The sequence below is a fragment of the Carcharhinus amblyrhynchos genome, chromosome 4 (assembly GCF_965287045.1).
Source record: "Carcharhinus amblyrhynchos chromosome 4, sCarAmb.v2.hapA, whole genome shotgun sequence".
Lineage (NCBI taxonomy): Eukaryota > Metazoa > Chordata > Chondrichthyes > Carcharhiniformes > Carcharhinidae > Carcharhinus > Carcharhinus amblyrhynchos.
The window spans coordinates 69220647-69240855 of NC_137327.1; the positions used below are offsets into that span (position 1 = coordinate 69220647).

Consider the following 20209-nt stretch of genomic DNA (forward strand, 5'->3'; position numbering starts at 1 on the left):
CATCCCAACTGAAGAACAATTCCACGTGGAGTAACATTCCATCTGAGGAGGAAGGTTCATACTGGCAAGGAATTTAAGAGAGAAGTGCTACACTGTCAGACTTTTGGGTGACATGTTGAGACTAAGCTTCATCTCTCCAATCTGATAAAAGGTCCAATGGCACATTTTGATGAAGATCATTGGATCGCTCACTTGTGTCCTGGAACATTATTCATATCTCACTGCATATAAAACATGCATATAAAGAACAAAAACAACCCAGGAAACAGGCCCTTCGGCCCAACGAGCCCACGCCGCCATTTTAACATTACCAGTCCCCCCTCCACCCATGACCCTTATCTATGCTTACGGCATCCCACATTGAGGAAAACTAATTTAGGGACAATTTATTACCTCCGATCGGCCTAATAGCACATCTTTGGGGTGTGGGAGGAAACTGGAGCACCCGGAGAAAATCCACGCAAGCACAGGTTAACACATAATACAGATCACAGAATCCCTACAGTGCAGGAGGAGGCCATCTGGCCCATTGAGTCTGCACTCTTTAACAAGACCATCTTACCCAGGCCCACCCCACCTATCCCTGTATCCCCACATATTTACCCTGCTAATCCTTTTACACATCTTGAGTTACAAAGGGGCACCCCCTAGCCATCCTGGGACACAAAGGGGCAATTTAGCATGGCTATTCCACCCAAGTTGCACATTGTGGAAGGAAACCAAAGCACCTGGAGGAAACCATCAATGATATGGATATTTAACACTTTGTTCTTTGCACAATGTTTTGGCATGGGAACTGGCTGTCAACAATTACATTTCAAAAATATTCCTTTGTCTTTGAAGTGCTTTGCTAAGTCTTGGGGCCATGTAGGGGGTTTCAAGTCTGTCCTTATCAGGCTGTTACAAACCATTTTCTAACCCCCACTTCCTCTTCAAATAGGAAGGATACGGACACTGACGGCCTCAGCATCTGTGCTCAGTAGCCTCTTTACTTCCTTTTCCACATCTGGAGACTCAATGTACTAGGAACAAGAACAGGATCATGAGGTTTCCCTTTTGTACTATGACTCCTAGAACATCAATTTTTTGATTTCATTCGTGACCAAGCATTCAATATGAAACTACCACAGTGCCTGACCAAACATTATGCTCACAGAAAAGCTCCCCCCAACCTATTGTTTAAAGTTTAATTTTATTAGTGTCACATAGAGGCATACATTAACACTGCAATGAAATTACTGTAAAAATCCCCTAGTCACATGCTCCAGCAACTCTTCGGGTACACTGAGGGAGAATTTAGTATGGCCAATGCACCTAACCAGCGCATCTTTGGACTGTGGGAGAAAACTGGAGCACCAGGGAAAATCCAAGCAGGCAAGAGCGTGCACACTCCACACAGACAGTGACCCAAGCCAGGAATCGAACCTGGATCCTGGTGCTGTCAGGCAGCAATGCTAACCACTGTGCCACCCACCGTGTTGGGTTAGACACAGAGTAAAGCTCCCTCTATATTGTCAACACACCCAGGATAGGTACAGCACGGGGTGAAATATCAAGCGAAGCGCCCTCTGTACCGTTCACATCAAACACTTCCAGGATAGATACACCATAAGTTAGAAATACAATGAGGATAGGTCACTCTAAAATCCTCACCTTCTTCTTCGCAGTTTTCCTAAATCGCCTTTTACGGACATTCTTCAGGGGACATGTGACTGAATTTCAAGGAAAGAAGCAACAAATATCAATAAAGGTGAAACACAGACTGGGTATTTTTGATTAACCCAAAATAATTCCTAAATGCATGCACTGGGTTCCATTCTGCAGCAGTCTCTGTGCATTATACAGGGCAGGCTCAATTAGACTAATACTGGAATGGGCAGGATGTCTAATGAGAAAAGGCTAAACAGATAAGGATTGTATCAGCTGGCATTTAGATGGGTAAGAGATGGGTAAGAGCACCTTGATTGAAAAATACAAGATTCTGAGGGGTATTGACAGGATGGATACGGAGAGGATGTTTCCTCTTGTGGGAGGATCAAAAACTGTTTCAAAATAACAGATTGTCCATTTAAGACAGACAGAGATGAGGAAATGTTCTCTGAGGGTTGAGAAACTTTGAAATTCTCTTCCTCAAGAGGTGGTTGAGAGAGTCTCTGAATGAATATATTGAAGACAGAGCTAGATACATGAAAGGGAGTGAAACGTAAATTGGGGTGGGCAGGAGTGTGAATTTGAGAGTAAAATTAGATCGGCCATGATCTTCTTGAATGTTAGAGAAGATTCGATGGGCCAAGTGGTCTCTTGCTTCTAATTTTCTGTTGTTACACAGTCTGTGACAAATAAAAGACCTACTGCTGTGATTCCACAGGAATTTCTTCTCCTTGTCCTTGTCCTTCTTTTTGTTTTTGGGATCAACTGGCATGGGTTCCTCCTGTGGAGGGTACAGCTCCCCATCAGTGGTACACACCAACATCTAGAGCAAGGGAGGAACAACAAGTAATGCAGTTGAATCGACTGTCCCAATATATAGGCCACTTTTGGACCACCTGTGGCCCCTTAACCGTCATCTCCGCCACCTCATCCTGCTGTCAGCCCCAGCTGTCACCTCACCCCATCCTCTGCCCCGCCACCTCAACCTGCCCAAGGCTACAGCCGTCATCTTGCCCTGTCTTCAACCATGCTGCCTCACTCTGCCCTTCAACCTGCCCTCAGCTTTGCCCTGCCACCTCAACCTCTTGGCCCCTCTAACTTGCCCTGCTCCACTGCCTTGCTCTGCCCTCAGTACCACTGCGCTCCCCACCCTGCCATCTCAGCCCACTTTCGGCCCTGGCTCACTGCCTTGAACAGCACTCATCATTGCTCTGATTTTCGTTTAGCACCGTCAGCCTTATTTCTTGGTGATGCAGTTTGCCCCGTCTCCTCTCACCATTCTCAGTCCAGCTTCCCTGCACTGCTCTTCCCCTTGCTTCCTCGGGCCCTTGCCTCAATTTCATGAAATCCAGCTCTTCACAAACCTTATTCCCAATTCAACAAATGGCTACAGCGCAGGAGGTGGCCATTCAGCCCATCGTGTCTCTACAAACTCTTCAATAAAGCAATTCAAAAGAGCCTTCTCCCTGTAACTCTGCACAACCTTTCATTTCAGACAATCCAATTCCCTCTTGAATATTTTGATTGCTTGTCACTACCACACTGAGTCAGTGCATTCACTCATTGTCTGAATGTGCCTCCGCCACACTTAAACAGCGCAATCTAACCTCGCACTATGTGAATCTGTCTCCATCAGACTTTGTGCATTCCAGACCCTAACCATTCGCTGTGTGAATCTGTCTCCATCACACTCACAGACAGCACACTCCACATCCTATCCATTCACTGTGTGAAAAAGTTTTCTTTCATATCATTCTTTTTTCTTTTGCCAATTACCATAAATCTGTGCTCTCTAGTTCATGATCCTTCCACCGATGGGAACAGTTTCTCCCTATCTACTTGGTCCAGACCCCTCATGGTTTTGAATACTTCCTTTCAAACCTCCTCTCACCTCTTTATCAAAGGAAAGAATCCCAGCTTCAATTTATCTTCAGAACTGAAATTCCTCATATTCAGAACCATTCTTGTGAATCTTTCCTGTACTCTCTCTAATGCCTTCACATCCTTTCTAAAGTGCAACACCCAGATGTAGACTCAATACTCCAGCTGAGATCAAATCAGTGTTTTATACAAGTTTAACAAATTTTCTTCCTTTAGTACTCTATGCCCCTATTAATAAATCCTAGGATACTGTCTGCTTCACTCACTGTGCGCTCACCTTTCCTACCACCTTCGATTACTTCTTCTCACCATATCCCTCAATATAAGAGCAACAAATGATAAATAATCTCATCAACTTAACAAGAAACTAATCTTTTGTCTTTTAAATACTGGGCTTCTATTTGTTCATTGCTGCCACTTCTGATTTGAATTCAACATCCGTAATTTTGTTTTATATTTCTACAAATAATGGGATGACCACACCTGACACAGATCAGCTGTTTTATAGAATGTCTTTTTATCAATGGTCTTGAGAGATTCGATGATACATGGCAGATCAACTAACTTGGCTGCCAAGGGCTGCTTGTCCACTCGCACAATGCCATGCCGACCATCCGCTGTGAGAGTAGAAGTAGAAACTCAGTCAGTTCATCGTGTGCCACTCTGCTACTGCATTTACATTTCCTCTCCTCTAGCTATCTACTCTTCCTGAAGCTTCACCGCTTCCGACAGTTCCATAAAGTGCGAGCCAAGGTGCGTAAATGGATGCTAAAGTGGCATTTGATGTTAACATAGAAGGTTATTAGAAAGGGATTTGTTTACTGCAAGCTAGGTGTCAAGGCAAAGACTAGGACAAAGACTAGGTAAGGATTTGGAAAGGCATATAAAAGAATGTGAGGAAAGGACCAGGTTGAATCGCAGGATCCTCTTTTCCCAGAGGATAGTCAATACCTGGAACAAATTGCCAGTTTGTGTGCTAAGTGCTGATTTGTTGTAAATCTTGAGTAAGCTGTGCCTCAGAAAAGCAGCCAGCATAATCAAGGATCCCATGCATTCTGGATACCCTAGACACACTCTTCCATCTTCTTCTGTCAGGAAGAAGATAGAAAAGTTTGAATCATATACCAACTGACTCAAATCCAGTTTCTTCCCTGCTGTCATCAGATTTCTGAATGGACCTACCTTGTATTAAGTTGACCTTTCTCTACACCCTAGCTGTGACTGTTACACTACATTCTGCACCCTCTCCTTTCCTTCTCTTTGTATGGTATGCTTTGTCTGTACAGTGCAAGAAATGATACTTTTCACTGTATACCAAGATGTGACAATAATAAATCAAATCAATTCCAGGCTTCCTTTTAAAAGGGAGGTGGAGCATTTGGTAATTTAACATGGAGGATGTGGTAACCTGGTTCAATGGAGCTCAGAAAGGAATTTCTGAGTTTTATGTTCCAAATTAAATTTTTATCTGCTTTATCCTTTCTCACAGAGACTCTGAAAGTTGCTGGTGATGAGGTTTGAAATGACAATGCTTCAAGCATCACTGTGGTACGGAGCAGGCTTGATGGAGCAGCTGGCCTTCCTGTGTTCAGGATTTAGACTTCCCAGCCCACCTGAAGAGCTAGCACACACAGGCACAAAGGGCTGAGCCACTTCCACCTGTGTGGAGATTTATGATCCTATAAACACCCAGGATGCTGGGGCAAAGATTTAATTTGGATGAAACAATGAATGTATGATTAAGTTGCATGCTGAGAACGTCACTAGAAAATGGTAGGGGATATGGTCTGGACACCCCGAATTCTGATCCAAACTCAGCAGAACCTCTGGTTATGCATTTATCCAGGGTTTCAGCCAATCAGGAAACTGGTAGGGAAATTCTAGGTGCTAGTTTCTTCATGTGGTAAAATAGCTTACCAAGGAGAGAATGAAATCAAATGTCAGAAATTTTAAGAGGGTAATGAATATATTTTTGACAGGTATTGCTGAAAAAAGAAAATTTAATTTTGTCAAAACATTTCATTTTGCACTAATCATGATAATTCACAAGGTAGCAATGTAAAGGGAACAACAATTTATCCTGTATAAGAAGAGACTGCTGATTGATTGGCAAATGAACCAGTGAATGGCTTTCAATTTGTTTACCTGAAACAGGTGTAATGTGTGCACCGTTCTTTCTTTCATTCCACAGGACAGTGTCTTGACCAGAGCCAACCTGCCCAGTTTAAATTTCAAACCATGCATGGCAGTTAACTGTCAGTTACCATCAACTGGTGAATTCCTCTCTCTACTCAGAATCTACTTGCCAACCAATCAGCACTCTTTTCATGCAGTATAAATTGTTGTTCCCTTTACATTTGGTATTCTTGCAATTGTCCTGATGGTTGGAAGATGAAAAGCTGCAACAAAGTCTCTTTTCCAGCAATGCTCAAGTTCTGTACTACCAATTGCTATTTTGACAGGTAGTCATTGAACAGTCTGAGCTATTAAGTGAGTGCTTTAATCCATTGTGGCACAGCTAATCGGGAAAGGCCTGGGTTGCAAAAATCACACTGTACCGATTTAGCCAATCTGAACCAGGGAGCTACAATTGTTAAAGGAACACTGCAGCCTTAGTCAGGACTTCCATCCAGAACTGAAACCCTACTGGAACTATATGAACATCAGGTCATGCTTGCCTGTGAAACCCTTTGTGGTTTAATAGCATATTGACAATAAATGTCTAGGGCTCACATAGGAAGGAAGTACCAGCACCCAGCCAATGTGAAAAGAGCTACTGATAACACCAAAGGGGGCCGAGCGAGAAGAAAAGCCCCTTCGCAAGACTGACAAAACAGGCTTTAAAAGGGACAGCACAGAAGGAAAATTACGGCGAGTGATTAAGAACACACTTAGCTGAAGCACTCACGATGCAACTCAATGGTTAGTCGGTCCCGAAGGTTGACATTTCCAGACTGCACAGCTCTCCGCACAGTAGCTGCATGTTCCTGTTGCGAAAAAACACTGACTGAAAAATATACCAGACATAATGTACACCCTAACCCAGCCAGCCACAAGGCACTTCCACACATATCCCACATTAGTCAGACTAGCAACAAACATAAGAGTAATTGGAATTGGAGACAACCTATTGGCTGGGATAGAGACTTGATTCAGAGTAGGAAACAGAGAGATGGGTAAATGGGCATATATTCAAATAATAAAGATATGATTGGTGGTATCCTCAGCAATGTGTACTGGGGTTTCAGCTTTTCATTCTCTTTATAACAACTCACTTGAATGAAAAAACAAAGAGTCACATATCCTAGTCTGCTAAGCTGGGAAGAACAACTAATAATGAAGATGCAAGCAGCAAGTTGCATAGCAACATTGATGGATTGAGCAGGCAAAAGTCCGGCAGATAGAGTTTATTGTGGGGAAGTTCAAAGTCATCTACTTTGACTCAGAAGAAATAGATCAAAGTAGTTTCTATATAGCGAGATACCACAAACTACGGCAGAGCAGAGAGATTAAGGGACTCAAATACAGAAATCATTAAACATTAATATAAAAACTGTTTGAAGAAGTGAATGGAATGCTGGCCTTCATCTCAAGAAGCCTGGAATACAAATGGTTAAAAGTGATGCTTCAGTTTTACAGAGCTCTGATTAGATCCCTTTGGAGTATTGCATTCAGTTCAGGTAAGCTTGCACTTTCGAGAATGAAATGATGAGGGCTGATTACAAAGATTAGACTTTTATTCTCTTGAATATTAAAGATTAAGGGATGGTCTAATTAAGACAAAAGAGTTTATAAGATGTGTAGAAATTGTTTTGTTGGAGAACAGGCAACTTATTTATTAGAGTTAGGCTGTTCAGAGATAATGTCAAGAAGCACTTTTTCACACTGGAAATTAATTATTTTCTGTAACCATCAACCAGTTTTCTTATTTTCTCAGATGTGGGTGGCGTTTCTATCTTTTATAGCAAAGTGCATCATCTCCTATCTATGTTAAGCAAGTTGATTTGCCATTTAACTGCCCAGTCTGCAAGGTTTCTTATACCTTCTTGTACTATGCTGTATTCTGATGGTTAGTTTAATATCATCTAGAAAAAAAATGAATTATCTGTTCCCAAGTTCAAGTCAATAATACAAAATAAGACTAATTTTGGTTCCAGTGCTAATCACTGATTCAGAATCATAGAGATATACAGCACAGAAATAGGCCCTTCACCCAACTCATCCATGCCGACCAGGTTTCCTAAAATGAATTAGTCCCATTTGCCTGTGTTTGGCCCATATCCCTCTATACTGTTCGTATCCATGTACCTGTCCAAATGTCTTTTAAATATTGGAATTGTACCCTCCTCTACCACCTTCACTGACAGCTCTTTCCATATATGCACCACTCTGTGTGAAGAAGTTCCCCTCAAATTCCTTTTAAATCTTTCCCCTTTCATCTTAAACCTATGCCCAATAGCTTTGAACTCTCCTACCCTGGGGAAAAGACCTTGGCTAGTTACTTTATCTATGGCGCTCATGATATTATAAACTTCTATATTCTTATATAACCTTCTATGCTCCAAAGAAAAATGTCCCAGACTGTCCAGCTTGTCCTTATAATTCAAACCGTCGAGTCCCAGTAACATCCTTGTAATCTTTTTTGCACTCTTTCCAGTTTAATAACGTCCTTCCAAAAGGTGACCAAATTGTATGTAGTACTCCAAATGTGGCCTTATCAATGCCTTGTACAGTTTTTTTTCATTCGTGGGACATGAGTGTCACTCACTCTCCAGCATTTATTGCCCATCCTTAGTTGCCCCTGAGAACATGGTGGTAAGCTGTCTTCTTGAATCGCTGAAGTCCATGTTCTGTGGGTTGACCCACAATACTGTTAGGAAGGCAATTCCAGGATTTTGACCCAGCAACTGCAAAGGAATGGCAATATACTTCCAAGTCAGCATGGTGAATGGCTTGGAGGGATACTTGCAGGTCGTGATGTTCCCATTTATTTGCTGTCTTTGTCCTTCTACATGGAAGCGGTCGTGGGTTTGGAACGTGCTGTCTAAGGATCTTTGGTGAATTGCTACAGTGCATTTTGTAAATAGTACACACTGCTGCTACTGAGTGTCGGTGGTGGAAGGATTGAACGTTTGTAGATGTGGTGCCAATCAAGCGGGCTGCTTTGTCCTGAATGGTGTCAAGCTTCTTGAGTGTTGTTGGAGCTGTACCCATCCAGGCAAGTGGGGAGTATTCCATCACACTCCTGACTTCTGCCTTGTGGATAGGCTTTGGGGAGTCAGGACGTGAAGTGCTTGCCGCAGTATTCGTAGCCTCTGACCAGCTCTTGTAGCCACTGTGTTTAAGTGGTGAGTCCAGTTGAGTTTCTGGTCAATGGTAACCCTAAGAATGTTGACAGTGGGGGATTCAGTGATGGTTACACTATTGAATGTCAAGGGGCAGTGGTTAGAATGTCTCTTATTGGTGATGATCATTGCCTGCCATTTAGGAGGTGCCCAAGCCTGAATATTGTCCAGATCTTGTTGCATTTGAATATGGACTGCTTCAGTACCTGAGTTGCAAATGGTGCTGAACATCGGCAAACATTCCCATCATTAACCTTATGATGGAGGGAAGATCATTGACGAAGCAGCTGAAGATTGTTGGGCCTAGGAAACTACCCAGAGGGACTCCTGCAGATATGTCTGACCCTCCACAACCATTTTCCTATGTACCAGGTTTGACTCCAACCAGCAGAGAGTTTGCCTCTGATACCCACTGATTCCAGTTTCGCTGGGGCTCCTTGATACCACACTTGGTCTTGATGTCAAGGGCTGTCACTCACCATTACAGTTGTAAGATAATCTCTCAATTCCTGTACTCAATACTCTGACCAATGAAAGCAAGTGTGCCAAATGCCACCTTCACCGCCCTATCTACCTGTGACACCACTTTCAAGTAACTGTGTGTCTGCATAAGTATCTCTATTCAAAAACACTCCCCAAGGCCCTACCATTAACTGTTTAAGTCCTATCCTGGTTTCTCTTACCAAAATGCAAACCCCGCATGTATCTGAATTAAACTCCATCTGCCATACCTTGGCCCACTGGCCCAGTTAATTAAGATCCCATTGTAGTCTTAGATAACCTTTTTCGCTGTCCACTACACCGTCATCAGCAAACTTCCTAACCATGCCTCCTATATTCTCATCCAAATCATTTATATAAACTGCAAACAGCAATGGACCCAACATCAATCCCTGCAGCAAAGCGCTAGTCATGATGTGGAAATGCCAGCGTTGGACTGTGGTAAGCACAGTAATAAGTCTCACAATACCAGGTTAAAGTCCAACAGGTTTATTTGGCAGCACTAGCTTTCAGAGTCTCAAGCTCCTCCTTCAGGTAAGTGAAGCCTTGTGTTCACAAACAGGGCATATAAAGACAGAAACTCAATTTACAAGATAATGGTTGGAATGCAAGTCTTTACACGTAATCAAGTCTTAAAGGTACAATGTGAGTGGAGAAAGGGTTAAGCACAAGTTAAAGAGATAGGTATTGTCTCCAGCCAGGACAGTTAGTGAGATTTTGCAAGCCCAGGCAAGTCGTGGAGGTTACAGATTGTGTGACATGAACCCAAGATCCGGTTGAGGCTGTCCTCATGTGTGCGTCCTCATGTGTACCCAGCTTTTAGGAGAACAGTGACCATGACAACACACAACTCTGTCACAGCAACCTCTGCAAGACGTGCCAGATCATCGACATGGATGCCACATGGACGTGACCCTGTGATCATCTCACGTGAAAACACCATCCACCAAGTACAAGGTACATACACTTGCGACTTGGCCAACGTTGTCTACCTGATGCGCTGCAGGAAAGGATGTCCCAAGGAATGGTACATTGGGGAGACCATGCAGGCACTACGACAACTGCTGAATGAACACTGCTCAACAATCATCAGGCAGGAGTGTTCCCTTTCAGTCAGGGAACACTTCAGCAGTCAAGTGCATTCAGCCTTTGATCTTCGGGTAAGCATGCTCCAGGGCGGCGTTCACGATACACGACAACATAGAATCGCCGAGTAGAAACTGATAGCCAGGTTCTGCACACATGGGCACGGCCTCAACCGGGATCTTGGGTTCTGTAACCCTAACAACTTGCCTGGGCTTGCAAAATCTCACTACTGCCCTGGCTGAAGACAACACACATCTCTTTAACCTATGCTTAATCCTCACTCCACTCACATTGTCTGTACCTTTAAGACTTGATTACCTGTAAAGACTCACATTCCAACAATTATCTTGTAAATTGAGTGTGTCTTCATATGCCCTGTTTGTGAGCACAAGTGCTTACTCACCTGAAGAAGGAGCTTGAGGGTCAGAAAGCTAGTGCTGCAAATAAACCTGTTGGACTTTAACCTGGTGTTGTGAGACTTCTTACTGGGCGAACTGCTAGTCACAGGCCTTCAGAATGAAAAACCATTCTCTACCACCATCCACTGTCTCCTACCAACAAGCCAATTTTGTATCCTATTGGCTCGTTCTCCCTGAATCCTATGTGATGTAATCTTACTGACCGGTTTACCTTGTCAAAGACCTTGTAAAAGTCCATGTGGAAACATCTACTGCATTGCCCGTATCTATTTTCTTGGTCACCCCTTCAAAAAACTCCATCAGATTTGTAAGACGATTTTCCATGCACAAAGAACCATGCTGACTATCCATAATCAGTCCTTGCCTTTTCAAATGCATGTAGATCCTGTCTCTCAGAATCCCTTCCAATAACTTACCACCACCGACATTAGGTTCACCGGTTTGTAGTACTCTGGCTTTTGCCTGCTGCCTTTCTTAAATGATGGAACGACATTTGCTCCCTCCAGTCTTCTGGCACCTTACCCGTAGCTGTCGATGATACAATTATCTCTGCTAATGGCCCCGCATTGCTTCCCACAATGTTCTGGGATATACTTGGTCAGGTTCCAGGGGTTTATTTACTTTTATGCATTTTAAGACTTTCCAGCACCTTTTCTTCTGTAATGTCGATGTTTTTTTGAGATATCACTATTTACTTACCCAAGTTCTCTAGCTTCCCTGTCTTTCTCCATGGTAAATACTGAAAAAATATTTGTTTAGGATCTCACCCATCTCTTGTGGCTCCATACATAGACAATCTCATTGACCCTTAAGGGGCCTTATTCTCTCTCTAGTTACTCTTTTGTCCTTCAAATACTTGTAGAACCTCTTTGGATTCTCCTTTATCTTCTTTACCAAAGGATTTTCATGTCCCCTTTTTTCCCTTTTCCTACACCCCCTACATTCCTCAAGAAATTCACCTGACCTCAGCTGCCTCTATCTGATGTATGCTTCCTTCTTCTTATTGACTGAAGCCTCGATATCTCTAGTCATCCAACGATCCCTACTCCTGCTACTGTCAAATGTGATCCTTGTGGAACACTGCTTCCCACCAATCTGAATAACTACTCTTGGATTAGTTTTTTTTTCAGAAAATTTTCTAACCATTAGCCTATTTTCCCCCTGACTTCCCAAACATTAACCTTTGTAATGAGACTACCTTGTGGTACCTTACTGAAGGCTGTGGAAAAAGGAGACTTTTTTTATACAGTGTGATGTGATCTGATGCTTGAAATCATTAACAATTTTCAGCAGGGTATTAGATAAATACAAGTAAATCCCATTTTTATGAAATGGGTTTGGACCGAATTCATTCCATATAATAATGAATTTCCTTAAAGCTGGCAATGTGTACTTCACCCTTAGAATTATAGTAAAAATATACAAAGGTATTAATAACATCGGAAAATAAAACATGTAGGCTTGTGTTTGTTCTTCATTAACAAATATGTAACCAATTGCAAATGATTGCATCATCACAATGATAGATTCACAATAATGAATATGTTGATTATTGAACAGGGAGGTGTGATTTCATGTGTTTAAGGGGAATGGCCAATGCCACAGCATGCGTAACCGTCAGTTTTAAACTCAATCAATTTCGTTCTGTAAAACCAGCATTTCTGATAAAATTGTAGTAGTAAAAACTGGATTTATCTGTAATGCAAAAGGAAAATATTTGCAAGACTCTGGAGAAAGAGCAGGGGAAGTGGGATTTAATTGGATAGCTCTTTTGAAGAAATTATCTTCTTGTGAGTGGGCACATCTTACCATTGCAGAATGTTCTGTTTCAGATCCCCAGAGCCTGCAATTATTATATTAAATTTTCTGCTCAGACTAATTAAAGATTGGGAGAGAAAATTCAGATTTCAAACAGTCTCGTTGACACGAAAACCTGAACAGTGTTTACTGAAGAAAATGTGAAACTTACCGCTGGCAGCCTCAGGATGTACTGACTCTCTAACTCATGAGGTGCATCCTCTTTGCTCTTCGAACCCTGTTTCTGTCCTTTTGCTGCAACATGAAATAGCAATGGTTAACCATTGAGATTAACCAAAACTCACCGCCAATGGAATAAGAGAAAGAGAGGAAAAAGCCAAGCGATTTTCAGTATTGGATTACAATAAGGACCAAACCTTGTTGGAATGTATACACTCCATGGAAAAGTATATAAACGGACAACTCTGCCTTGTTATAGCATAGTTTGCAACCTCAGGGCATTCCAAGGTGCTTCACCACCAATGAACTACATTTGAAATGTTGCCGCATCCGAAATGTAAATATGCAGTCAATTTGAGCACAGCAAGCCCCCAAGAAAATGACGAGTTTTAGCAATGATAGTTGAGATAATGTTGGCCAGGACACCCAGAATTCCTCTATATTTCACCCAATAGTTCCACACAGTTTGGAAAGAATTCCCAGAGAGGGTGAGGGGTCAGCAATATAGCTTCAGGAATTCTGAGATAGATTTGAAACCAGGAATTAACACCCAATCTTTAGCTACTAACATTTCAGCAGGACCTCTCCTAATGAACTCACTGCCCCCAAAAAATCAAACTGTATAACTGAAGTGAAGTTCTGAAGTAGGACTAACCAGTAGGGATGATGTATCTAGAGAGCTGAACCTACTCAGAGGGAAGTTTAACTTCAAACAAGTGGTGTTATTTAATGGGATGTTAAAACATTAAAAATCTGCTTTCCAACCGCAATCCATTCACATCCAGTCTTAACATACAGTCATAGAGTCAGAGGTTTACAGCATGGAAACAGGCTCTTCTGCCCAACCTGTCATGCCGCCCTTTTTTTAAAAATACCTAAGCTAATCCCAAATGCCTGCATTTGGCCCATATCCCTCGTACCCATGTAACTATCTAAACACTTTTTAAAAGATAAAATTGTACCTGCCTTTACTGCTACCTCTGGCAACTTGTTCCAGGCACACCACCCTTTGTGAAAAAACTGCCCCTCTGGACACTTTTGTATCTCTCCCCTCTCAACTTAGACCTATGAACTCTAGTTTTAGACTCCCCTACCTTTGGGAAAAGATATTGACCATCTCTACCTTTTCTACGCCCCTCATTATTTTATAGATCTCTATAAGGTCACCCCTCAGTCTCCTACGGTCCAGAGAAAAAAGTCCTAGTCTATTCAGCCTCTCCTTCCAACTCAAATCATCAAGTCCTAGTAGCATCCTAGTAAATCTTTTCTGCACTCTTACTAGTTTAACAATATCCTTTTAATAATAGGGTGACCAGAACTGCACACAGTATTCCAATGTCTTGTACAACTTCAACAAGACGTCCCAACTCCTGTATTCAACAGAGGTGGTATGGGGGGGTTAGCTACCAAACCCATTCCCAAGAGGTTAGATTGGCAATTTAGATATTATAATTTGGCAGCATGGCACTTTCTTAACAACCATTTTAAGCTTAGCCCTGGTTAAATTTTCTGAGACTCAGGAAACCCAGCGGCTAACAGGAAATGAGGACTGCTGCTTTCAAGTATAAAGTGTCTTCCATTTATTTGCTGGATTCAGTATACCCGCTTCAGCAACTGCCTGTAACTGGACAGCATGCCACCACTGCCCATAACTGGACACCATGCCACTCCACAGTCTTCCAATTTCCCCCAAACTCATCCAGGGTAACTCCAACTTCCCCTAACCTCTAGACCCTGATCTTGCCCTTGGCCTCCACTCATTTACTCCATCCCCAGCTTTTCTGATCCTTTCTCGCTTCACTTGAGTGGCACAAGTTCACCTGTCTGACTGCTATTTAGCCATGCTGCCTGGCTCGTTGCAGTCTGCAAACAGTTCAAAATGTTAACTGGATACTGTGTTAAATTTAAGTTTGACAGAACCTGCGAGAAGACCATTCTGCCAAATTTTGACTTCAAGCCAAACCCCATCACCATGACTCCATAACCTCCAGGTTAATGTCGGGCCCACTCTAACCGGACAGCAGCAACCATAGTGTCATGTACATAAAACAGAAAAGTGATCATAAACTGTTCTAATCAAACCTTACTTTCTGCTTAGTTAAAAATGGACTTTGCTCGACCAAGAAAAGAACAGCAACAGGTCAAATATTTGCAGGTTGGGTACGGTTCTGGAAACCTCTAACATCACAGGACACACCTCAACCCGTATTCTTGTGTAATCTCACATCTATCATTGACCCACACAATTACAATCAGTAAAACAAGAGAGCAGCAAGTAGTCTGTGCCCCAGCCTGAATTTATGACAGAAAGCCATCCCAGAGGGTGATCACATGCCTCTCAGTTTATACATAAACATTGACTATACTTTTTTGCTTGTGAAATCAATTGCTAATCCAGCACAGTGAACATGAGGTACCAGACAAAGATTTTCTTGACATCTGAAAAGACAACATCTAACATATTACCCTCATCTATTAACATCTTCAAACAAAAACTCAGGCAAGTTTGTAAGACATGACCTTTCTTGGAAGCAATGCTGAGAACTTCAGATGAATGCTTCCCTTTTCATCTTTTAGGATTCCCGGCACCATCTTTCCAATGGTAGATATCAGGTTGATGGGTCAGAATTTTCTTGATTTAATTTCTTTGGAAAATTGGAACAAATAAGCTCAGCTCCAATCTAAGGGATTCTACTAAGCCACTGACAATAAAAAAGACTTGTATTTCCATACGCATGTCACAACCGTAGGACATTTCAAAGCACTTTGTAGCCAATGATGTGCTTTTTAAGTGTAACTACTGTTAAGATGTACAAAACATGGCAGCCAATTTATTCACAGCAAATTCCAACCACAACGATGTGTTAATGAACAGATGATCTGTTTTTCTGATATTTATTGAAGGTAAAGATTGGTCCAAACTCTGACAATAAGTCTCCTGCTCTGCTTTGAAGTAATGCCACAGGATCTTTTGCATACATCTGAGAGTGGATGTTTCATCAGAAAGATCAGTATTGCACCAGAGAGTCAGGCTTGATTTTTGTGCTGAAATGCTCAAGTCGGACTTCAACCCTGTGATTTTGAGGAGAGTGCTACCAACTGAGCCACAACACAGGCAACAGGCTCCAACCACAAAAGCCCAGAAACCAGGAAGAGCAAATGCTGAAAACAGGCAGCAGTTCAATCAGCTACTGTGCAGAGAGCAGACAGACAAACTGCATCTTCTCAGCATTTACAGTTGCTTTCTGTCCTGCACCACCGTCCATTTCTCCTGGAGCCAAACCAGCATTAGAATCATAGAATGCTTACAGCACAAGAAATTATTCAGCCCATTGAGTGTGACCAATCCTTGCATAAGCCAGTTCCATACCCAGACTTCCCCCATTGCCCTGCAACTGTCCTTTCTTATTACCCAATGTGTATTCCATAACCTTGGACTATTCTTGTGTTCTGGGCATCACATTTTAGGAAGGATGTAAAGGATCTGGAGAAGGTGCAGAAATGATTTACGAGAATAGTTTCAGAGCTTATCGGATAATGAATTGGTGAAGTTGGGGCTGTTCTCGGAGAAGAGGTTAAGAGAAAATGTAGTAGGAATTTGCAAAATTGGGGAGGGTGTGGACACAGTCGATAGAAAATGTTCCCATTGGCTGAAGATTCAAGAAAGAGAGGAAATTCTGCCAGCCTGTCCTCTTTCACATGGTTCACAATGCTCTCGTTTTTAGATATGTTTAGTGTTAATACTGATCAAAAAAGCAGTGGTCCTAATACTAATTCCTAGGGCAGTGGTTTTCAACCAGTGTGCCTGTACAAGCTTGCTGCGGCCTGTTACAGGAATGCTACAGGCCATGGCTGCGGGGCGGTCCAAGTCCAGTGGTCTGCACTACCGCTCTTGAGATGGTTCCCATGCTTAGAAAAGGTGAGAATGTCACAGCTTATCCAGTTCCAACGGAAAGTAAAGGGCATTGACTCTTTCGATATTTAATCAAAAATAAGTGAGCACTAGTATTTTAATTTGAGTGAAGATTATTGTAAGGAGTGCAGAAGGAAACCATTCAACCCATCGAGTTTGCACCAACTCTCTGACAGAGTGTTTAACCCAGGCCCTCTCCCCATAACCCCACATATTTACCATGACTAATCCATCTAACTTAGACATCTTGGGGCACTAAGGGACAATTTACCATGGCCAATCCACCTAACCTGCACATAGGGAAAACCAGAGCACCCAGAGGAAACCCACACAGACATTCACCCAAGACTGGAGCTGAACCCATAACCCTGGCACTGTGAGGCAGCAGTGCTACTCACTGTGCCACCATGCCACCCTGATGTCAATAAATACCATCTAATGAAGGCATCAGCTTAATTTCAAAGCCAATGACATCACGTGGTGAGAAGCTCTTTAATTCCAGTGAAATGAGCAGGCCCTTATGTGTAAATGAAGTTGTGTTTTTGGATATTTGTTTATGTCACTGATGCTAATACTGGCATTCTCTCCTTTTTAACAGCCCATAGAAATGACCAAACAGCTTTCCTTACAAAGTCTACCTGTTATTCATGTGCCCTGGCAGCTTAACATCCAACATCCCCACTGTTAATCTGAGAAAGTATGAACCCATAAACAGGAATGAACTGTAGAGCAGGATCAGGGTTCCAGATATTATGGACCACAGAACGATAAGGAGGATTTCAATGATCACAATGTGCGAGATCTTGAAAGGTACCTTCATGAAATCATCCTTGACGCTTGATCTGTGGTTTTTTAAATGTCATACTTGTGAAGCAGCTTCGATGGGAGATTCATGCAGCAGTTAGATATTGCCATTCCAGACCAGATTAAACTGTAAGTCAGACATGGACATGCAGAAACAAGGGATGCTTTGTTTTGGTTTGAGAGATTTTGTGAGCTTGGTGCACTAGATAATAGGCAATACTGGAGACTGCTCACCCTCAGGTACTGGTTACAGACTCTGAGGAATAAACTTGTGCCTCCTGCTTTGTGGAGGTCTGGGTCAGTGCCCGAGTTATTGTGCGACTCTGCGGTATCACAGCTGGACTACAGAGAACCCTTTCTAACTGCAAGGTCTGACAAACCAAAAAACATCGGGGGCAAAGCTTTGTCTCTCAGCAGTTTAAAAATCTCTCTAGTGACCCTCTACTGACCTCTTTGCTGTGGATAGCAGGAGAAAACAAAATCAATAAATATGGAGTATTAAACTCTGAATCTTCTGGACATCACCATCACTGATATCCCCTCTGCCCTTCAAGTCCAAAGAGACAGAAAAAATTTCAACTGTATGCCACAAACTTGTCTAGCATTTCATAACTATAGTAAATGTAAGTAAATGTGATGTTTATGAGTAATTGCTTCAACTGAAAAAAATGTGGTCGTGCTGAGGAATTATTTGTCTCATTGAAGTGTGCCATGTTACTGAAAAGGTTGAGAACTACCCTCCTAAGGAACTCCACAGTACACCTCCACTAAACTGAAATATAAATTCACCATGTCTCTCTGTTTCCTGTCAGTCAGCTTCATATCCATGCTGCTACTCTCCATTTTATTCCACAGGCTTTAACTTTGCTGAGGAGATCATTACGTGGCATTTTATCAAGTTCGTTAAATTACAGAATTGTTTATGATGCAGAAGGCGGCCATTTTTGGCCCTATATTTGGCCCATTGTGTATACACCAGCTCTCTGAAAGAGCATTGGGACTTAGTGTCTGATCCTTGGCTTTTCCCCGTACATCTGAACATTATTTCTATTCAAATAATTATTGAATGCCCCAATTGAACCTGCCTCCACCACACTTCCAGGCAGTGCATCCCAGACGCCAACCACTCTACTCTGTCCAACCCCATCATGATTTTGAGCATTTCTATCAAACGTACTCTTAGCCTCTTCTCTCCAAGGAGAATAGTGCCAACCTCTCCAATCTATTCTCATAATTGAAGTTTCTCATCCCTGAACGTGAACCTCTTCCATATTCTTTACAATGTGTTCACATCCTTCTTATAGACTGACAACCAGAACGGTACATAATATTCCAGCTCTGATCCAACCAGTATCTTGTATAATTTCAGCATAACCTCCTTGCTCTTCTATTCTATTGGATGGCACAGCGGTTAGCACTGCCACCTTTCAGTGCCAGGATTCAATTCCGGCCTCGGGTCACTTTCTGTGTGGAGTTTACACATTCTCCCCATATCTGCGTAGGTTTCCTCCGGGTGCTCCGGTTTGATCCACATTACAAAGATGTGGGGGTTAGGTTGATTGGCCATGCTAAATTGGAACTAGTGTCAGAGGGATTAGCAAGGTAAATATGTGCGGTTATGGGAATAGGGCCTGGGTGGGATTATGGTCAGTGCAAACTTGATGGGCCCAATGGTCTCCTTCTGTATTGTCGGAACTCTAAAATACTCTCCTCCTATTAATAAAGTCCAGAATACTATATACTCCACCTGTCCTGCCACCTTCAATAATCTAAGCATATGTACATATACACGGCAGTCCCTCTGCACCGGCACCCCTTTAAGAATTTTACTCCTTATTTTCTATTGTCATTCCATGTTTTTCCCACCAAAATGCATCAGCTCACACTTCTCCACATTGAACTTCATCTGCCAACTCCACCAACTTGTCTATGTCCTTATTGAAGTTCTACACTGCCCTCCCCACAATTCAAAGTTGATTTGCCTAATAAATCCATGTTGGCTTTCATTAATTAATCCCCATTTGTCTAAATGGCCATTGCCATGATTATAATTTGCTAAAAGCTGTAATGCGGCTGAGTTTAAACTGACTGTGGTTTTGCTGACATTAGAGGAACAGACACTCTGTGTTAACTGGGAGACTGTGAGTATTATCACCTGTCATTTTTTTCCAGGATATCGATCCTTTCCTGTCCATATTCCACAAGCCGATCTGCTAATCCATCAGGATCAGTTTAGAACTGGAATAAAAATGGAACAGAGTGAGGACAACATTGACAGAGAGGCAGCGACACTGGGGAGCAGGAATGAGTAACAGTGAGGGGGGGGGGGAAAGAGATCGGGAGGAGGAGGAAAGGGGAGAGACGGGGGGGGTGGTATGGGGGGCTGAGGGGGGGGGGGGTGAACCGGGGTTGAAGGAGAGACGGGGGAAGGAGAATGGCGGGGGGGAAGGATGGGAGTTGATTCTTGAAGTCGGGGGGAAGGTGAGAGGAGAACGAAGGGACCACTCCCGGTACCTGCCGCTCCAGTACGCCGGAAGTGTACCGGGGAAGCCACTTGTCGCTGCACAGAACGGAGAGAATGGTTCCGGATCGGAGAGGGTGGAATGACGGACCGGAAATTGACGCGGGAGCGG

The 20209-nt window shown here is 42.7% G+C and overlaps 1 protein-coding gene across 1 annotated transcript in view; it reads right to left on the bottom strand.

Annotated features, from left to right (window-relative positions):
• taf7 (TAF7 RNA polymerase II, TATA box binding protein (TBP)-associated factor) overlaps positions 1 to 20169 on the bottom strand; it is a 32845-nt gene extending 12676 nt beyond the window's left edge. Inside the window, exons 1-8 of the mRNA XM_080187309.1 lie at positions 20091 to 20169; positions 19732 to 19814; positions 12852 to 12934; positions 6440 to 6518; positions 4015 to 4148; positions 2353 to 2473; positions 1654 to 1712; positions 950 to 1022 (exon numbers count right to left, since the gene is read on the bottom strand). Of these exons, the coding sequence (XP_080043435.1) occupies positions 950 to 1022; positions 1654 to 1712; positions 2353 to 2473; positions 4015 to 4148; positions 6440 to 6518; positions 12852 to 12934; positions 19732 to 19771 (589 nt within the window). The 5' untranslated portion in view covers positions 19772 to 19814; positions 20091 to 20169. The remainder of the gene's footprint in view (positions 1 to 949; positions 1023 to 1653; positions 1713 to 2352; positions 2474 to 4014; positions 4149 to 6439; positions 6519 to 12851; positions 12935 to 19731; positions 19815 to 20090) is intronic.
• Positions 20170 to 20209: the final 40 nt, after the last annotated feature.